Source organism: Microplitis demolitor, chromosome 2, assembly GCF_026212275.2.
Source record: "Microplitis demolitor isolate Queensland-Clemson2020A chromosome 2, iyMicDemo2.1a, whole genome shotgun sequence".
In the NCBI taxonomy this organism is placed as follows: Eukaryota; Metazoa; Arthropoda; class Insecta; order Hymenoptera; family Braconidae; genus Microplitis; species Microplitis demolitor.
Genome location: NC_068546.1, coordinates 661,601 through 680,951, shown reverse-complemented (window position 1 = coordinate 680,951; position 19,351 = coordinate 661,601). Strand labels below are relative to the sequence as shown.

General features: G+C 32.4%; 2 protein-coding genes across 6 annotated transcripts; one reads left to right on the top strand and one right to left on the bottom strand.

The window, feature by feature from the left end:
* Positions 1-2,173: 2,173 nt before the first annotated feature.
* LOC103578429 (M-phase inducer phosphatase) lies at positions 2,174-13,075 on the bottom strand. Of its 5 annotated transcripts, none has more exons than XM_053743048.1 (9): positions 12,797-13,075; positions 11,230-11,768; positions 10,915-11,057; positions 8,460-8,763; positions 8,149-8,283; positions 7,366-7,674; positions 4,879-6,197; positions 3,946-4,249; positions 2,174-3,872 (listed from the first exon to the last, which is right to left on the bottom strand). In XM_053743048.1, the coding sequence occupies exons 2-9, from the start codon at positions 11,630-11,632 to the stop codon at positions 2,728-2,730; spliced, it is 4,062 nt and encodes a 1,353-aa protein (XP_053599023.1). In that variant the 5' UTR covers positions 11,633-11,768; positions 12,797-13,075; the 3' UTR covers positions 2,174-2,727. The 5 variants fall into 5 exon arrangements, with proteins under 5 accessions (XP_053599023.1, XP_053599024.1, XP_053599026.1 ...); XM_053743049.1 differs by lacking the exon at positions 12,797-13,075 and adding an exon at positions 12,033-12,123; XM_053743051.1 differs by lacking the exon at positions 7,366-7,674.
* Positions 13,076-16,327: 3,252 nt separating this feature from the next.
* On the top strand, positions 16,328-16,972 carry LOC128669035 (histone H1-like). Its single transcript, XM_053743190.1, has one exon. The coding sequence runs from the start codon at positions 16,328-16,330 to the stop codon at positions 16,970-16,972; it is 645 nt and encodes a 214-aa protein (XP_053599165.1).
* The last annotated feature ends 2,379 nt before the right edge of the window (positions 16,973-19,351 follow it).

The following is a 19,351-nucleotide window of genomic DNA, read 5'->3' as shown; positions in this document are numbered from 1 at the left end:
CTGGAAAAAAATTCTAAGATGTCTGGAATCACATGAATTTTATGTTGTCATAGTTACATTCAGTGGCTCAAAACATTATTTTGCTGAAAGATCTTCAAACTAGAGATTTCAAGCTGCAATTTGCTTTTTTTTATTTTTTCGATACGATCATTTTTCACAAAAATACAGCCTTCCAAAAATCCCTAAAAAATTTATAAAATTTTCTTGCTTTTTTTGATTTTTCGGATAAGTGTATATATAAAGCATATACATACAATATAATTAATACAGTAGTTTTTGGACATTTTCTCACATTATTATTATATCACACTCAAATCGTTCTCTCATAAACTCAGCTAAATACAAACTTGCAACTTCATTTTCCTCTAACTATAATAGTTACAAATAATATCGATTACAGAACTCATCTAGTGTCTCAACTGAGGTGATCTCAAACGGAAATCAATTCCAGAAATTGCAACCAGTAATAATAAACGACCTTTGATATGATATTGTACGTGCAAATGGAACTTGAAGAGTGTCTGTTTTCGTATAATCGCGTCTAAAAGCAATATTTGCTTTAAGCATATGCTGACCACCCATATGATATTAATACTCATTAAATTATATTATATTATCTACGTTATATTACATACCTTATATATATTACATATATTTATCACTCTATTGTTTATATTAGACATAGATTGTAATATCTCTGTTATAATGTTGGCCGAAGCCATTTTAATTTTTGTTTTGTTTGGAATTTTGTTTTACGAAATTCTGGAAACTTTTTTTTGTATTGAAATTTTTACGTCTGATACCAGATTGTAATTATAATAGATTTGTATTTTTATACTATTATGTACCTGGCCCTGTTATAAGCGTAAGTTGCTGGGCTATAAATAAATAAATAATACTCAGTTTGTTTCTTATCAATATTAGTGTCATAAAAATGTCCGTTACTTTAAAAATTCAACAGCAATTTCCAATAAAAAAAAATTAACCAAAATTTCTCTTAGTGTATCCTAGTGACATCTATGAACTGAACTACAAATTTCTCTACCCCCCCCCCCCCCCCGCCCTATGTTACTTACCATCGGCAAGACAGAAACTTTATAACTTTAAATTTTTTTAATGCGCATGCGTCAACTTACGAAAAATGCGCGTGCGCACTAGAATAATTTGTATTTGTCATTACTGATAATTAATAAAATATTAATTTATTCGCAATTACGAATTCTGAAAGAGCATTTCGAGAGCAATTTTTTTCAAATTTTAAAATTTCGCGCCAATTTAATTATGGCGCATACTTTAAGGCCATTCTCCAAGGGTGCCCCCCACTTTTTTTTTTCAAAAAAAAATGTGACGAAATTTAATATTAAAATCAATTATGATTTATCAAATTAATAATCAATTATTAAACAACTACGGTACATATCTTCTTTTAATACTTCTTTAATGATACGAAATTCAATTAATTGATACCAATAAATAAAAAATCGCGTGACCTTGACAAGTCCGTTGTAAAGCACAACCTCGCCGCTTCGCGTTCGAGGCGTGCAAAAAAAAATTTTATTATTACTATTTCTGAAAGAAATGAATTTTTAAAAAATTTAATTTTTCCCGCTACTATATTTGAGCGCCCTGCACGCGCCCACAAAATAGTACAGACCTGATGTTTACATCTGTCAAAATAAAAAGTTACCAAATGGCAAATATAATACTGAATTTTATTAAAGAAACTACGCTCAACTAGGTATTTATAATTACTGTAAGTAATTTTTTTAATATTCTACGTGTCTTTAAAATTACTTGTACGTTGGCCTTTTTTAGATAAATATTAAAATTATTTTTTTATTACTCATATAAAATAAATATGATATTGACAGTTCAAAGTCAATGAAAATATTATTTTCCAATCTGAGGTTTTAAATTTTTCTTAAACTAACTAATGATTTTAAAAAATAATCTTAATTGTTTTTATTCATTATAAAATTTATATTTTTTGCATCTGCTTATTTTAAATAATTTTAATTTAATTATAAAGTTTCTCAGGTCTAGTACTTTTTAGTGCGGCTGCCGACCACCAGGTGGCGCTACATTTTTTTGAAAAAAAAAAGTGGGGGGCACCCTTGGAGGATGGCCTTAAAATCATTTTGAAACAGGAATAAAAAAAACGACAAAATTTTATGTATATTTTTATTTATCGTTATTAATATTATATTTAATATTATACATATATTCATATTTATATATTTATATAGTAATATTTATAAGACTTAGAGCTATCGTACGGGTTTTCTTCACATAGACATTAACCTCCCACTCTTCTTATCTTCCAATTTAATCTTCATATTTTATTTTCTTTTTTCTCAGTTTATTTCTAACTTTTAAGCACTCGTATTATAAATTTATTTATAAGCGCGTCAATAAACAAAATTTCGTTAGAAAAAAATTAAAATCTACCCGAGTCTAAGAACTAAACGCGGGAAAAAAAAAACAGAAAAAGAGAGAGAGATTAATAATTAATATTAAAGCACGTTTATAAATTTACTTGAACTATATACAAATATACTCAATATATATATTTATATATATATGTATATATATACCTGATAAATTAAAAATATTAAAATCTCGACTAAACTATCCGGAAGTCTTCGATAAAACTAAATGGCATTAATTCCATTGTAAATAATTAATTAATCATTAATTAATTAAATAAATAAATAATAATAATGATAATTAATTTTGTTTGAGCTTAGCAAAATCTATTTCTGCGTACCTGAATCCATCTTGAACAGGAGTAGGTGATACTGGAGGCCCACTTGATGATTCCGGCAAATCGAGACTCGCGTAATGCAACAAACTCGCGCCCGGTTGTAATTTTTCGTATCCCTCAGAGTCAAGGGGACTTGGAGTTGGTGTAGGAGTGGCAGTTGGTGTTAATGTCGGTGTCGTATCATCAGACACTTTAGGCGACGTCGTTTTAGACGAACAAGATGACGATGACGTACCACCAAGTGACATTGAATTTTTTAACGCGACATTACAGGATCCGGTGGTTGAATTCTGCGAATTATTTAATTTTACTTTCGATACCGTGAGCTCAGACAATTTTTTAGCAACCGGACTCTGGGGTAATTCGGATGACTTGTCACGATTTATTGGACTCGGTGGTTTCTCATCGCGCTCGCGCTTGAGACTTTTTGTTTCTGTCTTGTCATCTTTTATTGACGATGACGTTGACGATATATTTATTGTAGACGAACGTGTTTTACTTACAGTTAGTTCAGTTAACCGCTTAGACAACGGACTCAGCGGTTCATTTTTTTTATTATTAAATTGGGTTGGACTCGATCGTTCCATTTCGTCGCAATCACCAGCTGCAGAATTACTGGAATTTATTCCAGGTGTCATAAGAGCGTAGTCTCCGTCGGGTGAACATTCCGACGACGTTGTCATGCTCTTGGTCTTGTCCTCTTCATTATTGTTATCGTTATCGTGTGAGCGACCTAGGAAAGGTTTCACAGGCGACTGTGGGCTGTTGAGCGAGAACGGAAAAATTGTTGCCGAGGACGTTGGCGTTACGTCGTCCATCGATACCGGGGTGCTCGCACAACTTTCGGAAGTCGAGCTACCGTTCAACGGTAGGAAACTTGGAGCCTGCACCGGTTTATTTGACATTATAGCGATGGGTTGCGATCTTTGGGACTTATCTTTGCGGTGATTGTTCGGCCGGGAACGACGACGCGTTCGCAGACCGGTTCCCATTGTCATGTTGATGTAATTCTGCTCTAAATTAGGACGCGCTTTGAAGTTCATTTCCACGTAGCCCTCAGGTGGCTTGCGCGGTTGAGGAAAATCGACTGGTGCAGTTCGCATTACACCTGAAAAATTAAATTGCGAGGTGAATGGGGATTTTTATTGACAAATAATTTATCGGGTGGTTAATTTTCTTACCCGGTGGACCGTTCATCTGCATGTAGTCCTCTTGCATGGGGGAAGAAGCCTCGACATTTTGTTTAGGACTCGCGTTACGCGGCAACAACTCGTCCAATGAATTTTCCATTCGTGCAAAAGGTCCTTCGGCTTCGACAACTGGCTTCAAAGTCTTTATTATTGGCTTATGCATCATTGTTATTGTCGATGTATGCATTGAAATATGATTATGATTGGCAGTTGTGTTGTTATTGTTATTGTTGTTATTATTATTATTATTATTATTATTATTGTTATTGTTGTTATTATTATTATTACGATTTATCTGTAAACAAATAAAAAGATAATTTAGTAGGTGTTTTATAATCAACTCGAGATAAAAAAAAAATAAACTTGAGTCAAGAAAGTTTTTTGTAGAGGCGCTTTTTTTTTAATTCAAAAAATTATTCATTGATAAATTGATGAGAACTCTGGAGTTGATAAAAATAAAAAATTTTCTTGGGTCAAATATTGATATTTATTGATGGAAAAAAATTTCTTGAGCCAAGAAAATCTTTCTTAGATCAATAATTTTTTTTAGATCAAGACTTGAAAAACAATTTCTTGAAGTAAAAATTTTATTGGTCTGAGTTTTTTGAACCGAGTAAAATTTTTTTGAATTAAGAAAGTTTTCTTAGAACAAGAGTTTTTCTTGAATCAAAACTATTGATGAACAATTTCTTGAATAAGAAATTTTTATAGTAATTTTATTGATCTAAGAATTTTTTAGACCAAGTAAAATTTCTTGGATCAGGAAATTTTTCTTGGCTCCAGAATTTTTCTTGAATTAAGTCTATTGAAATATAATTTCTTGTATTAAAAAATTTTTTTACAGTAAATTTATTGATGTAAGAATTTTCTGAGCCAAAGTACATTTTTATTGTATCAAGTTAATTATAATAAAAAAAAAATTACCTTATTAATGCCACTCATATCAACATAAGGAGCATTAACAGACGGATGAGGTTGCCCAGGAGACATATCCATGTACGAGCTATTATCAGTGGCAGTGGAATAAGAATGCGAATGAGAGTGTGAATGTGAGTACGAAGACGGCGTGGATGAGAGTGTCGTAGGCGGCACATTCCGTGAAAAGTCCATTTCCATCAAGTCCTCCATTCGATCTAGAGTAGCTGAGCATCCGGAAGCATGTCCCCAGGAGCTCGACAGCAGTGGCGCTGAATTAGACTTATGGGAACCGGTGGTGTCGGTTGTAGGCAAACGTGCGTGTATATTGGCAGCTAAACGTCCCAATTCCGGGCGTTTTGAACGGCTACCGACACTAAAGGCACGTACACGACTCGCTTCTTGTACCGCAATATCAATACGATTTTTGCGGTGGCGATTCGCTGGTTCTGGACGTGATCCAACAGAATAGGCACGCGTTGGTCTCGTCGGATCGTCCTCAGACGGTGTCAAATAGCTGCTAACTTTATCCAATGGGTACTCGCTAAAACGTAAATCAGTGCTGGGTGTACCAGATGTTACTGAACAACTGCTACCATGTTGTGACATCATGTCGTCGTGATATGAATGACCGTTTTGATTTGTCGCAGGATCCATGTCGACGTACTCATCGTCACCAACTGGAGCCATCGGAACGTAACCGTCAGGCAACGTCGCCTCTTCAATAAGAGAAGACGCACGCGAATGAGAATGACTGTGGACTGTCGTCGCTGGACTCATTGGTAAATATGTCCCAGCATTGGGACAGTTTCCGGTGATATTATTTACCAGAGGTCCTAGACCTGGACCAGTTCCTATGGTTCCTCCGCGACCGGGGCTCGAACCACAGGGACTGTACATTTCGACGTAAGAACTCTGCTGAGATGACGAGTGAGACTTGAAGTTGGGCGAGTATTTTTGCTGCAAGTGGGAGCTGGTGGACCAGTGGGCGTAGTCGTCCATGTTTTCTTCGAGGATCACTGGCTCGTCGGGGGTGAGCGAGTGCCCGTAACGGCCGGTCGTCACACTCTCGTCGAGAATGTCTGTTTGGTCATCCATCGATAATGAGGAACCGGCAGAATCCGTCGAGCAGGCAATCGATGCTGGGCTGATTGGCATCGACGAGACTGGAGGCGAGTAAGACAACCCCCGGGTGTACATCGAGTGCGGGCGAGTCGAGTGAGGCGTCAAGTGACTCGTTCGCGGGTGAGGTAGTAAAGGTGCAGGTAATCCTTCGCTCGACGTACGAGCTCGTGACGGAAGACTGTCGCAACGATCACGACCTGTACCTGTAATCAGTTTATTTATTTATCAGACGGTGATTTTATTTTTGTTGCTAGGCGTACCAAGGTGCAAAAAAAAATTTATTTAACTGCCGAGTAATAAGTCGCTTGAGATTTTAAGTTGGAATTTTAATTTCACGTTATGGAGGTCTAAGGGCCGGATGCAAGCCCTTATGGCACCGGGAGTCAAAAGACGAATAGATTTTTTTTTAATCAGAGTATATTTTTTATTTTGTCGGCCCTTATGGTTCAAGTAAGGGCTGTTAGGTACACGGAATCGTAAGGACGTAAAAACTTTTTTTTATCTTTGATGAAAACTATATCGTTAAAAAAAATTATGACCTTATGGTTCCTGGTACCTAGTAGGGCTTTTTCCAGAAACCATAAGGGCCAAAAAAAAATTTTTATTTGTACTGCTCCATTCTTATAATTTTAAGTGAAAATCACATTCTCAAAACAAAAATTTACGCCCTTGTGGTTCCTGGCCCTAGTAAGACCTATCACGAGGGCCATAAGGGCTAAAAAAAAATTTATTCAAATTCAAGTATTTCGTTTTTATAATTTAAGGTGAAAATGACATCTTAAAAAAAAATTACGCCCTTATGGATTCTGGTACCTAGTAGGACCTACCCCAGGAACAATAAGGGCCCATAAAACATTAAAAATTTTTTATAGTTTCTTAACATTTTCAAACTGAAATTACATTAATTGTCAATAAAAAAAAATCACGCCCTTATGGTACCAGAAATAGGCCCTACTTAAGGTCAAAAAAACCAAAATTATTTTTTTCTCATTTTTTCATCCAAATAAAAATCACATCCTCTAAAAAAATGTATGCGCCCTCATACATTTTCACCGTTGCCTTTTGTCCAATCGCCCTTACGACATCCATCGCAATGTGTACCTCAGTAAAACATGATCAAAATCTCAAACAAAACTTATTTCTCCCAACAAAAAAATGTATTTTTTTAGGCACTATCCTTAAAAAAGCGTCCCCTTGCATATCAATTATCCATTAAAGGTTAATTATATTAATTTAGATACTTAAGACAATAAGTTGTAAAAATGATAAGCATGTTAAGATGAGTGCAAGATAAATAATAATAATAAAATAACGGATCCAAAGGACGAGGGATGAGGTCGGAGCAAGTGAGTTGTTAAATAAAATACATACAGCGCAGTACGGGTCTTTTGGATGATTGCGATTGATTGATAACAGCGGCTAAGGGCAGCGACAGGGTTCTCTGATGGGATTTTGTCGAAGAGTTTGTGTTGATTGTTGTTGTTGTTGTTGATATACAAGTAGTTGTAGTAGTTGTTGTTGTTGATGGAGATGAAATTGGTGATGCAGCATCAGTTATTATGGATTGGGATTTATTGGTACTGGTTGTGCTACAGATTGACTGACTCGCTAATGAATGACGTCTTTTAGTAGATGAGCAACCAAGTGCGTACGTCCCAAGGCTTCTAGTTCCTGCACCAACTGCAAACCCATTTCGGCGATTTTTTTTTTTTCTATTTACAAGCCGCCATTTTTTAAAAATCCAGAGCTAATGGCCCCTGCACCCTAATCTTTGTACGTTTTCATGCTCAGAGAGGTTCAAAATAAATAAAAGCTGGACTTAAAAGCTTTTGCTTTGTACAATGATTGAGTAAATGAATGTACAGTTTTTTTTTTATTTAAATAAAAATTTACTTTTTTTTATTTTTATCTCCAGGTCCAGCGCGAGCTCAATTAAATTTTTGGTAAAAAATTATCAGACGTCTAAAAAAAAATTTTATTGCAATCCGTCAATTGAAACCCGCGTTAAAATTTTTTAAAAAAATATGCCGAGTAAAAAATGAATTTACTGGATTTGGATGATGATAAAAAATAAATAAAAGTATTTAAAACACCAGGAAATATGTAAAGATGATAATAAATAAGTATGAACTACTACTGTGGTATAGAACAGACCCGTAAGTAAATTTCCCGTTTGAATCTGTGACTGACTACGACTGATTGATGAAGTACCAGATACAGTATTGAGCTCTCTATTATCCAGTACAAGTCCATTAAGTACCGATGGATCCTCGTGATCTGTTTGCTCTTCTGTAAAGTCCCAGTACCCAGGTCTGTTACTATTCTCAATTCTATTCTAATCTACTTTAAAATTTCTTAAACCTTTTTTTACTAATCGGTAATTACTGTCATAACCCTCCCTTTCAATTGTTGATCAACGGGTGAATAAATAAATAAATAAATAAATAAATAAATATGAGTGTTACCTAGAGGAGAAAACCCATGAAGCTTCGGAGTAGGACGACGGCCACCTAGTACAGTGATAGGTTTGCTCGCTTCATTAGCGGAAAAACTCCGCATTCGCGTTTTAGATGACAGAGATCCTGAGTCATCTTTGTCGCGATTGCTCGCGTTGCTGCTCATGGCGTTCAGTATCGCGGTGTGCATATTCAGAGCAATATTTGCGTCTTCGACCTTCATCCAGTACTCGCCTTCTCCGGTCACTGCTGATCGCCCGACTTCCATGTAAAAATAACGCTCCATACAACCGCATCTTCTTACTGTTGTTAACTAAAAAATTATTATTATTATTAATAAAAATTAATAAAAAATAGAAGACTTTATTTGATTGCAACACATATTTATAAAGCGATATATCTTGGTGATACAGGCTTATGGGGAGATAAACTGCATTTGCGATGTGATACTTATAATTTTCGAGCTGACCAAGTGAGAACTGATTTATTATTAATGCCTTTTTGTCATTCTAACTATTACAAAAAATCGTTCATTGTTACGGGTATCAATTTATAGAATTTATAATGAATAATAATGTATATGTCATATAAGATATTGTATCTTTGCCGGTTTAGAAAGGGGTCTACCCTACAACCGTTAAATTAATAAATAAATATTATTAGAATGTGCAAATAGTTCCAACTTACGAATTATTTTTATCGAATCGAATCGACTATGATTCAATTTTAAATTTTTTAAATTATTCGTTAATTTTCGAATTATTTGTGACTGAGTTATACGCAAAATTGAAGTAGGGTAAATACGCAAATAGATGGACATATATTATTTTAATAACTGATTAGATAAAATTTAGGAATGAAAATGTAGCATAATACTTTTTTTTTTCTTATTAATTATTCATATTTTGGATGTTAGAAAATAATTTTTTAAAAATTGAATGAATAGTATACTCATAAAAAAAAAATTTTTATTTGACGTGACGTTTTGCTTGAAAAGCGCCATCACTGCTAAGCATGTGACAGACAACTAGTAAACTATATTTGTTATAATTGATGTAAATAAATAAAAAAATATAATATTGCTCTCTGACACAATTATTTTATATTTATATTTCATATATTTTTATTATATCCTAAAATAATTGTTTTTGTATCTAGGTTTCCTACTTTAGATTCATTTGTTTAAAATTATAGTCGAAATGCGTGTTTTAAATATGTTACTGATGCTGTAAGGGCGAATCCCGAAAAAAATATCCTTATAAAAGGCATAAGGGCGCTTAAAAAATTTTTTCCGGGAATCAACGTAGTTATGCTTAAAACGGGCAGAAATGCAAGAAAAAAAATTTTGGTACGCCTTTATGCCTCCCGGTGGGTACCGTGGGTGCCATAAGGGCGTACCAAATTTTTTTTGCATTTCTGCCCGTTTTGGGCATAACTACGTCGATTCCCAAAAAAAATTTGTTTACAAATGCCATAATAGGCTGGTATGCCCTTATGGCATTTGTAACGCCATAAACTCAAGTTTTATTTTTACTCAAGTTTTTAAGCTACTTATATGTTTATTGCAGTCTTAGGCTTAAAAATTATATTAGATTGTCGTCAAAACAGCTGAATTTTCCCAGTCATTAAAATATTATATTTTAGAAAATATTCAAATTTTTATACCAAAAGAAATGGGTATTCTCGCTCATCCTCATATGATTATATCCGTATTTTATTAATTTAATAATTAACTAATAAAATAAAAAAAATTTAAGAAAATTTTCTGTCCATCTATTGGAGACAAATTTCTGACCTTAACCCAATAGATGGACATTAGATTTATCTGGTAAACTTTCAATTTTTTATTTCAACATTACCTAGCATGTAAGAGTGAGAAATTTTTAAACATGATAATAAAAATACTACATATATTTTGAAAATTATCCCCGTTTGTTTTTTAATTAATTGTATTAAGCATAAGCTGTTATATAAAAAATTTAATATTTCTTTATATATATATATATATATATGATGAAAATATCAATTGCAAGAAGCGTCCATTTATTGGTACTGACTGTCCATCTATTGGAGATTTTGTCCATCTACTAGAGATTTGAACTTTTTTTTAAATTTACTTTTTTTGGTAATCGACCACTACGTCCTACAAAGTTTTAATTATTTTTTTCTAGTTAATTAAACATTTTTGCATAAGTACAATTAATTTTATTATAACATTCATATTTTATTGCTTTATTTTAATTGAAAAACACGAGTCTGCTTAACCGTCCATCTATTGGTGCGTTAACCCTATTCCTTAATTTTAAAATTTCAAAGTTAATTAGCAACTGAAAATTAAGAGTCTTGTCAATTAAAATATATCAGACTCATTAAAGAACGATACCATAAATTAGTTTATCGTTCAATACACAATAAAAAGCTTATTATTTATTAATATTAACAATAATAATACTAATCAAATTACTGGAAATTCAAGGCAGTCAGACTTTTTGTCCCCAGCTTTTATTAAACTCAGCGAGTGATCAGTCAAACAAAGACGGTAAGATCCATATATATTCATACGTTCAGCAAGACCTTTTTTCTGTAAAGTAACTTCCCAAACGTGTTCTAAAAATATATAATAATTTATTAATAAATTTCCACTAAGAAAACTTTTGCATTATAAATTGAAATAAAAAAATTTCTTGGGTCGAAAAAAATTCCCTCTGTTGAGAAATTTTTCTTGCACCAAGAAATTATTATTTTCACAGTATTTCTACATAAAAATAAATAAAAGTACCAAATGTGGGACGAGGTTGTTCACCATCAGGAACATCACCAGAGAGTAGAAGCATGGAAGTAAGCCACTCATCAACTTCTTTATCATTGTCGAGGATCAGTGAAAAACATCCGTCCTTAGTGTAAAGCGCGATAACATGCTTATGTTTAGTGTCATTGCGTCGATTAATATTGTAGCAGCTTTTCATAGTTATCGTCCGCTTCGGCTGATGTTTGTTGTCAAACTTTTTCTTGTTATCATAGTATTCAAGGCAGGCCGGATGTCCTGGAGCATCTCCGCGCAGCACAAAGTACTTTTTCTTCAGAGGCTTAAGTCCCGATATAAGGGACCCACTTTTACGGAGATGTCCGCATCTTACTATCGGACCCTTCGACGGTGATGACTGGCCCCGATTTGAAGACATCGCCGTTTTAGTAAAAAAACCCGTCTTTATTTTTATTTTACTTTTATTACTTATTACTTTTCTTCGTTACTAAATTTTTTATTTAAACTCAAATTGTTTACATGGCGGTAATTTTTTTTTTTTTTTTCACCAAAATCTGTAAAAAATTTTGTTATTATTTTTTTTTTTTAAATAAAACCCACAATAAATTCAAATAAAATAATTATTTTTTTTACAATTAAAAAAAAAAAAAAAAAATTAACGCGGGATTTAAAAAATTAAAGTTTTTTTAAAAATGATCTAAAACGGTGATAAATCATAAACAAAACATACATCAACATATTAATATCTGTAAACCTAAATAAAAATAAACATATGTATATATATATAAATAAATATAAATAAATAATCGATTACATACAAAACATGTGATTTAGGTTGAATATACTATACTATTTCCAATCGACTTGTTCCCATTTACTCAGAGGTTAGGGAACGCCTTTTTGGGTTCTCCTACTACCTTTCTCACATATATATATATATACATACAATACATATATGTATATATATTGTATTCTTTAGCCGCGCAACCCTCACACGCACCTTGGAATTTTATTTCTCATCTACTATCACTAGATAGGCCATCAACCCTATCATGCACTAGATCCAATGGAAAATCCACGCGTTTATTGGTTTAAAAAACATATATATACATATGTATGTATGTATACACACATAATTATGATAAGTGAGACAGCAATACTAATAAAACATCTTTTGAAGCCAAGTAATGAAAAAGAACGGGCCCAAAAAGTTAGAAAATGTTGCGCCAGGAATTTACAATTTTTAAATTTCCCGCAAAAAATAAAAATAAAAAAAATGCAATAAATAAAAGCGCAATAGTTTTTCTTGCTGTTTATTTTGCTAGTATTGACCTAGAGGGCTCAAGGTCCACAATTAAAAAGAAAAATAAATTCCAGATGTTTTAGAAAAAATAATAATAATAATAATAATAATAATGAAAATTATTTTAATGATTTTTAAAAGCTCAGGGTTCGTAACTGGTGGGGATTTTTAAAAAATAATTCTGCTGTTGTTATAAATAAAAGGTTGTTGTTGTTGTTGTTGTTGTCGTTGTTGTTGTTGTTTATGAACATATGTACAATTAGATTGTTGTCTACTTACTTATACATATTTAATCGCTGTCGTTACTGCCACCACGACGCAGCGTCACTTCTGTTTTTAATCCCTTGATCTAGACACTTTACACTCTATTTTATAAAACGCAAACAACGTCACGGTATTTTTATTGTCTATTATTATAATTATAAAGTTATTAAGTATGGAATTATATTGTAGTTGTTATTATTATGCTTGAGAATATATATATTTATGATGGCACGTTTACGTCGCACGCGGGATTGTACCACCGAGTATACTCGTGTCCATCTTGAAAAGGTCATGTGTGTGTATCGTGAGCTCCGCAGTTGTAAACAACCTTTGCGCAAGCGCGTAATTACTTACGTATAATATTTTGATATATATCTATATGTTATATATATGTAGATATGTGTGGGTATTTGTATTTGTAGTGGGGTATGTGTGGAATTTTGTAGTGCGAGATGATGAACGGAATGAGTTTCCGCGGCATCTGGAGTTTTAATTCGTAAGGCGGGAAAATTTGAATTTCAAATTCGCGGGATTTTAAATTAAAGGGTTTTTTTAGTGATTATGGATTTTTAAGCTTCTAATTCTTTTTTTTTTTTAATTATTAGACAATTCCTTTTTTTTTTAACTCAAAAAAAAATTTATGTTGCTGAATTTAGCCGACGTCTTATAATTTTTTTATTTTTTTTTTTAAGACATTGCATTTAAAAAAATAAATGTTTTAAAAAATTGCACTTATAATTTAATTAATTTTCTATATGTGCATATTTTTTTTTTTTTTAATTAAATTAATATTAAAATATTAAAATTTATTAACTATACAAGAAAAATTAATATTTGAATTTTAAAAACCGTAATTTAAAAATAGGTCGGGGGTAAACTTTAGGTTGCGTCTACTCAGAAAAAATAGAGAACGACTCACATGAAATTCTGTTAAATCATAGATTCCGAGAAAAATAATAACAATAATAGTCGTATCGGTATCTGCGATCCAATGAGAATTTTTTTTAGCAAAGAGAAGGGAGATTTTCTCACCCATGAGAAGCTCGCAGTTACCGAAACAAAATAATAACAATGATAACACCGTCGGTATCTGCGAACCAATGAGAACGTAATCAAAGTCATGGAAAAAAGTTATCAGCGAAAGTAAGCGAAATTTTATATTATGTTTGGTTTTAAAAAATTTTGACAATGATTTTCTTTTACATTTTGAATACTTTGGTATAATTAATTTATTTTCAGGAAAAATAAAATAATATTATCCTAATTTTTCAATCTGCACTTTGAGATTTTTTCATCATAATTTATAAAAAATTACTATACTTATCGTAACATGACGGCAGTATAGAATCGTTATGAAATTTTCAATTTTGACAAGGCAACATATTAGATTTTATTTTGGAAATTTTTACAAGTTGCATCGCAATTTATTATGCTGAATTAGAGTATTTGGTAAAATATATAACAAAAGTAACAAATTAATGAAAAAAAGCTGGCACAAAATAGGGGGTATATTCTTTAGCTCAACATACTTGCAATCAGTAGCGCAAAAATAAAATATGACAATTTTGTAAAAAAAAATTGTCAAATTATATTTAGTCACAAAATTCATTTTATCAGTACTAGAATAAAGGAAACGACCCGAATATTTCCAAATAAACTTGAATTTGAAAGACTTTTTATAAAATTACCACGATGCGTAATATACTTTTATATATAAAGTAGAAAAGTTTGAATTCCTAGATTTAAATTGATAAATTTTCTAGTGGGATAAATTTTTTGATGTCAATTTCTGGAAATAGATTAGGGAAATTCTTGCGAACCAGTGAATATTCACTATTTCTACAGCTATAAGTATACAACTAATTCAACCAATGGTATACTTATACCTGGATCCCAGTGAATATTCGCTTATTTTAAGTGAATTTCACTGATTCATTTTTAGAGAGCAGAAATATTACTGTGGTACAGTAAAAATAGTTATGTTATAAAGTATGTTTTAATAAAATTTTTTTTAAAAAATTACTGAAGCAGTATAATTCTTAAGAATATCCAGTTGTCTCATCACTCAAAATTTCTGGGTAATTTTTACTATAAAATTTTCTGCGTGTAAACTTTTTTACAAAATAATTTTAAAATTAAAAAAAAAATACAAAATAATAATAACAATAATAATAATAATAATAATAATAATAATAATAATAATAATAATAATAATAATAATAATAATAATAATAATAATAATAATAATAATAATAATAATAATAATAATAATAATAATAATAATAATAATAATAATAATAATAATAATAATAATAATAATAATAATAATAATAATAATAATAATAATAATAATAATAATAATAATAATAATAATAGTAATAATAATAATAATAATATTTTAAACAATTATGAATATGAAATTCTTGTTTTTATGTCAAGATATATATGAAAAATACACTATATCCTTTATAATGAGTCCCATATCCTTTTTGATGTTATTTGCAGATATATCTTGATTTTGTCACAAATTTCAAATCCAAGACCGTCCATCTTACGGCATTAAATAAATTAATATTTTTAACAACGTGTACTAGTGTTCTTATTTTATTTATCGACTATATATAATTTCATCGCCAATGTCATTTTTACTTCTTGTCCGGAAATGCATCCAATCTATTGATCGAACAATTATAAATTTTTTAACTATATTCGATATTTATTGTACATTTTCCGTAATAATTAACCGATTTTTTTTCCCGACCTAAAAATTTCGAAAAATTAAAATTTATAAAGTTTTTAAGAATACTCTACTATTAAAAATTTGTACCAAAATAAGAGTGATTATTTTTTTAAATTTATAGATATTCAAGTCCACAGTCTTAAGATAATTTTTCTCATTGATTACAATTATTTTTTTACAATCTCTAATTTTTTATTATGAATAAATTTTTTTAATTTTTTTTTTCAAATTCCAATATATTACAACGCAAATAATTTTAAACCGAGAATACGACGCCGCCCTGCCTGGAGAACTCAACTATAAGTAAGTATATCATAGATCAAAAGTTATATTTAGTGGTCATAAAAATTTACATGACTGTCATATATATTTAAGAAGTTTAAAAAATATTTTTTATGGGGATTATGTGTTTACATATTTTTTTATTAACAATATTATTGCAACCCCCTTAATCTTCACCCCCATAACATCCTGGTAAAATACAAAAATTACTACATATATATAATTTTCCAACAGTAGTTAATTTTTGAAAATTATTATCAAACATTTTGTTGTCAGAAAAAAAATTTTTTTTTTTAAATTTCTTTTAAAGTAATGGAAAAAACAGTAAATAAATATGAAGTTCTAATACCACTGCGCAAAAATTTCTAACATAATTCCGTTGAGAAATGAAGCAGTCTCTCTCCATGGTCCGGGCAAAAGTGTTGGACTAGTGCTCTGCCTCAGTGGCGCCACATTCTATTAACGTCAGTTATAGAAACTTTCATTTTTGTCACAAAGTATTACTCGCTCGACTAATCGTAAAAATGGTTGAGACATCCGCAACTTCGGCTCCAGTTGAAGAGAAAGCTCCGGCTAAGGTTGATTCGCCAACGAAACCTGCGAAGAAACCAGCATCCAAGGTGACTCACCCAAGTGCTGCTGAAATGGTCACTTCTGCTATCAAAACTCTTGGTGAACGTGGAGGATCATCAGTTCAAGCCATCAAGAAATACATTGCTGCAACCTATATGGTTGACGTCGACAAGCAAGCACCGTTCATCAAGAAGTTCCTCAAGTCAGCAGTCACCAAGGGAATCTTGATTCAAACCAAAGGAAAAGGCGCTTCTGGGTCATTCAAACTAGCATCCACCAAAGCATCTAAACCCAAGGTTGCTGGCGACAAGAAAGCAGCTAAAAAACCTGCAGCCAACAAACCAGCAACTAAGAAACCATCAGGTGAAGCCAAAGCTGCTAAGTCGCCTGCATCACCTAAAAAGGCAGCAGTCAAGAAACCAAGTTCGCCCAAAAAACCAGCTGCCAAATCTCCAGCCAAGCCTAAGGCAACAGCTTCTCCAAAGGCTAAGAAAGCAACCAAGGTTCCAACGGCGAAACCAAAGTCACCCAAACCTAAAAAGACTGCAACAAAAGTTGCCAAATCTCCAGCTAAAAAAACTGCAGCCATAAATTAAATTATTGATAGATTTTAAATTTTGAACCCAACGGCCCTTTTCAGGGCCACAAATTTTTTAATACGTATTTTACTCTTCAAGTTTAAGTCTGAGACTCTAAATTTTCGAAATTTAGATTTCTATTAATTCATCAAATGTTGGTGATTTTTTCAGCTTCCAAAAAATGCATAAGCCGAATTTCTTCGGAAGATGTTCATCATTTGAGTCCCATAAAAACTTAAAATAGTAGGGGAAGGGGGGAGGCAATATAGGGCCCCAAAATTTAAGTTGCACATTCCCTCCCCTTTCCCTTATTAGGGAGAGTGGGGCAAAATGGGCTGACATTTATATGACATATAAGCCTTCATTTCGTAAGGGGCCCATTTTGCCCTACCTTCCCTTACACAGTATAAAAAAAAATACAACAACCATGCAGTACCGCACTCTACATATAATGAATTGAAGTAACCATATTTAGGTCCTAGTCGTTCAACATGAATTGACAAAAAACTTTAAGCCACTCAACGAGTTCTTATGATGTTTGGTAGATGGAGTTGAGTCGAAAATCTTGAGACGCGTTGCGAAAATTCATTATAACCTACTTTGACTTTACGTAACTTCGTTACCCCGGTCGAAAAACAGCTTTTTAGGCTTCACAACGCAGATGTCATAAAGAGCGCAAATCAGGCCTACGTTGAATAAAATATTTTTTTTTGTAGTTTTTTTGTAGGTATGAAAAACGAGTTGCTTAATTGAACTGCTCGACAATAATTACCGATTTTGATGATCATTTGACAATTATTGGTTCATTTTTTTGAAAAGTAGTAGTAGGTTTTCACAGATGACGACATGGATTTATAATCCATCAGGAAAAATTTGGTGACAGGTAACTTTAGCACTTTCTCAAGAACGACGAGACGATTGGTTGTTCTTGGGCATGATGTTAACAAGTTTGACGTAAATAATAGAAAGATAGGGGACCAGAACGTCGATCAGTGATTTTTACTTCGCAATCTATTAATTTCGAGATTTAAACAGAGAAATCATCGAAAAATTCCATGTTGCAGCTTCCGATAAAGATAATAACAATAGTATTGACGTCGGTATCAGCGAGCCAATGAAAAAATTTAGAGCGCAGAGGGAATATTTCCTGAGCGGTGATTGGATCGCAGGAACCGACGTGAAATAATAATAATAGTATACACGTCGGTATCAGCGAGCCAATGAGAAAGTAGGAAAGTGGCGGGAAAAATAGCCTGGGCTACGAAAAAAAAGCTCGTCATCACGAATTTAAAATTTATTTTTGGAACATTTCCCCTAATATTTATTTATTATAAATCGAAATCTCAGATACCAAAGTCTTGGAATTATTTTGCCTAGAAATATATCTAATTTATACACATATTTTTAAACAACGTCCCTATTTAAGTATAACTTAAAATATTAATATTAAAATAGATTTAAATTTCCTGATTGCTAGAATTATATGCTAGTATAGATTGAGTGTATAGTGAAAAGTCCACTAACATTGGTAATATTTCATGCTCATGAAATATATTGATTTTAATTAGTTAAAATTAAGAAGGGGGGGGGAGAAAATCATGATCGTCGTGATTGGTCCTTTTTCAGGAGTGGGGGTAAATTTTACCTTGCCGGAAATGAGTTGAAATTTAGTGGAGGGGATGGTTAAAGTTCATCGGTTATAAGTTCAATAACAGTCATTACGCTCGAAACGTTGCACTGTACGCCTCGCAATTTCAACTCTTGATTTAGTAACGAAGAACTCTCTGAAACATGGACTTTGGATTTCAAGACTGTACTTACACGACTGTCCGCACCTTCGAGCTGGAGAACTTTAGCCAGCTCCTGTACACCGACGAGACTGGGACAGTTACTCCGTTATTTACGGAGTTTTCTTCAGGTGTCCATGTTGACGACATCTGGAAATTCAAAGTGGAGGTCAGCCACGATGAGGAAGACGAACACTGGATCTCCTTGGGGATCCTTCCAGTGCTATCCGAGCATTCCGAGATCTGCTTCGAGGTCGAATGCTGTGCGGTAGATTGCGATGGCAACTTACTGCGGTTGACTGGAGAGACCAAACCTTTCCACGATTACGATAACCTTATATACCTCGGGGACTTTTTCAGACGGCATGATTTTAACGACTTTTGTGGTCTACTAGTCGACGGAACTCTAATTTTGCAATTAGAGCTGACAGTTTTTCTGGGCGACGATTTGAAATAAATAGATACTCAAGTTTCTGAACTGTGAGTTGAAAACGGCCCTTTTCAGGGCCACAAAATTATTTACACGTAAAAAATAAATCAAGTTTTATATACCTCAACCTAAACTCTCCATCAAATATTTTTCCAACATGTCCACTTTTTAAATGACAAA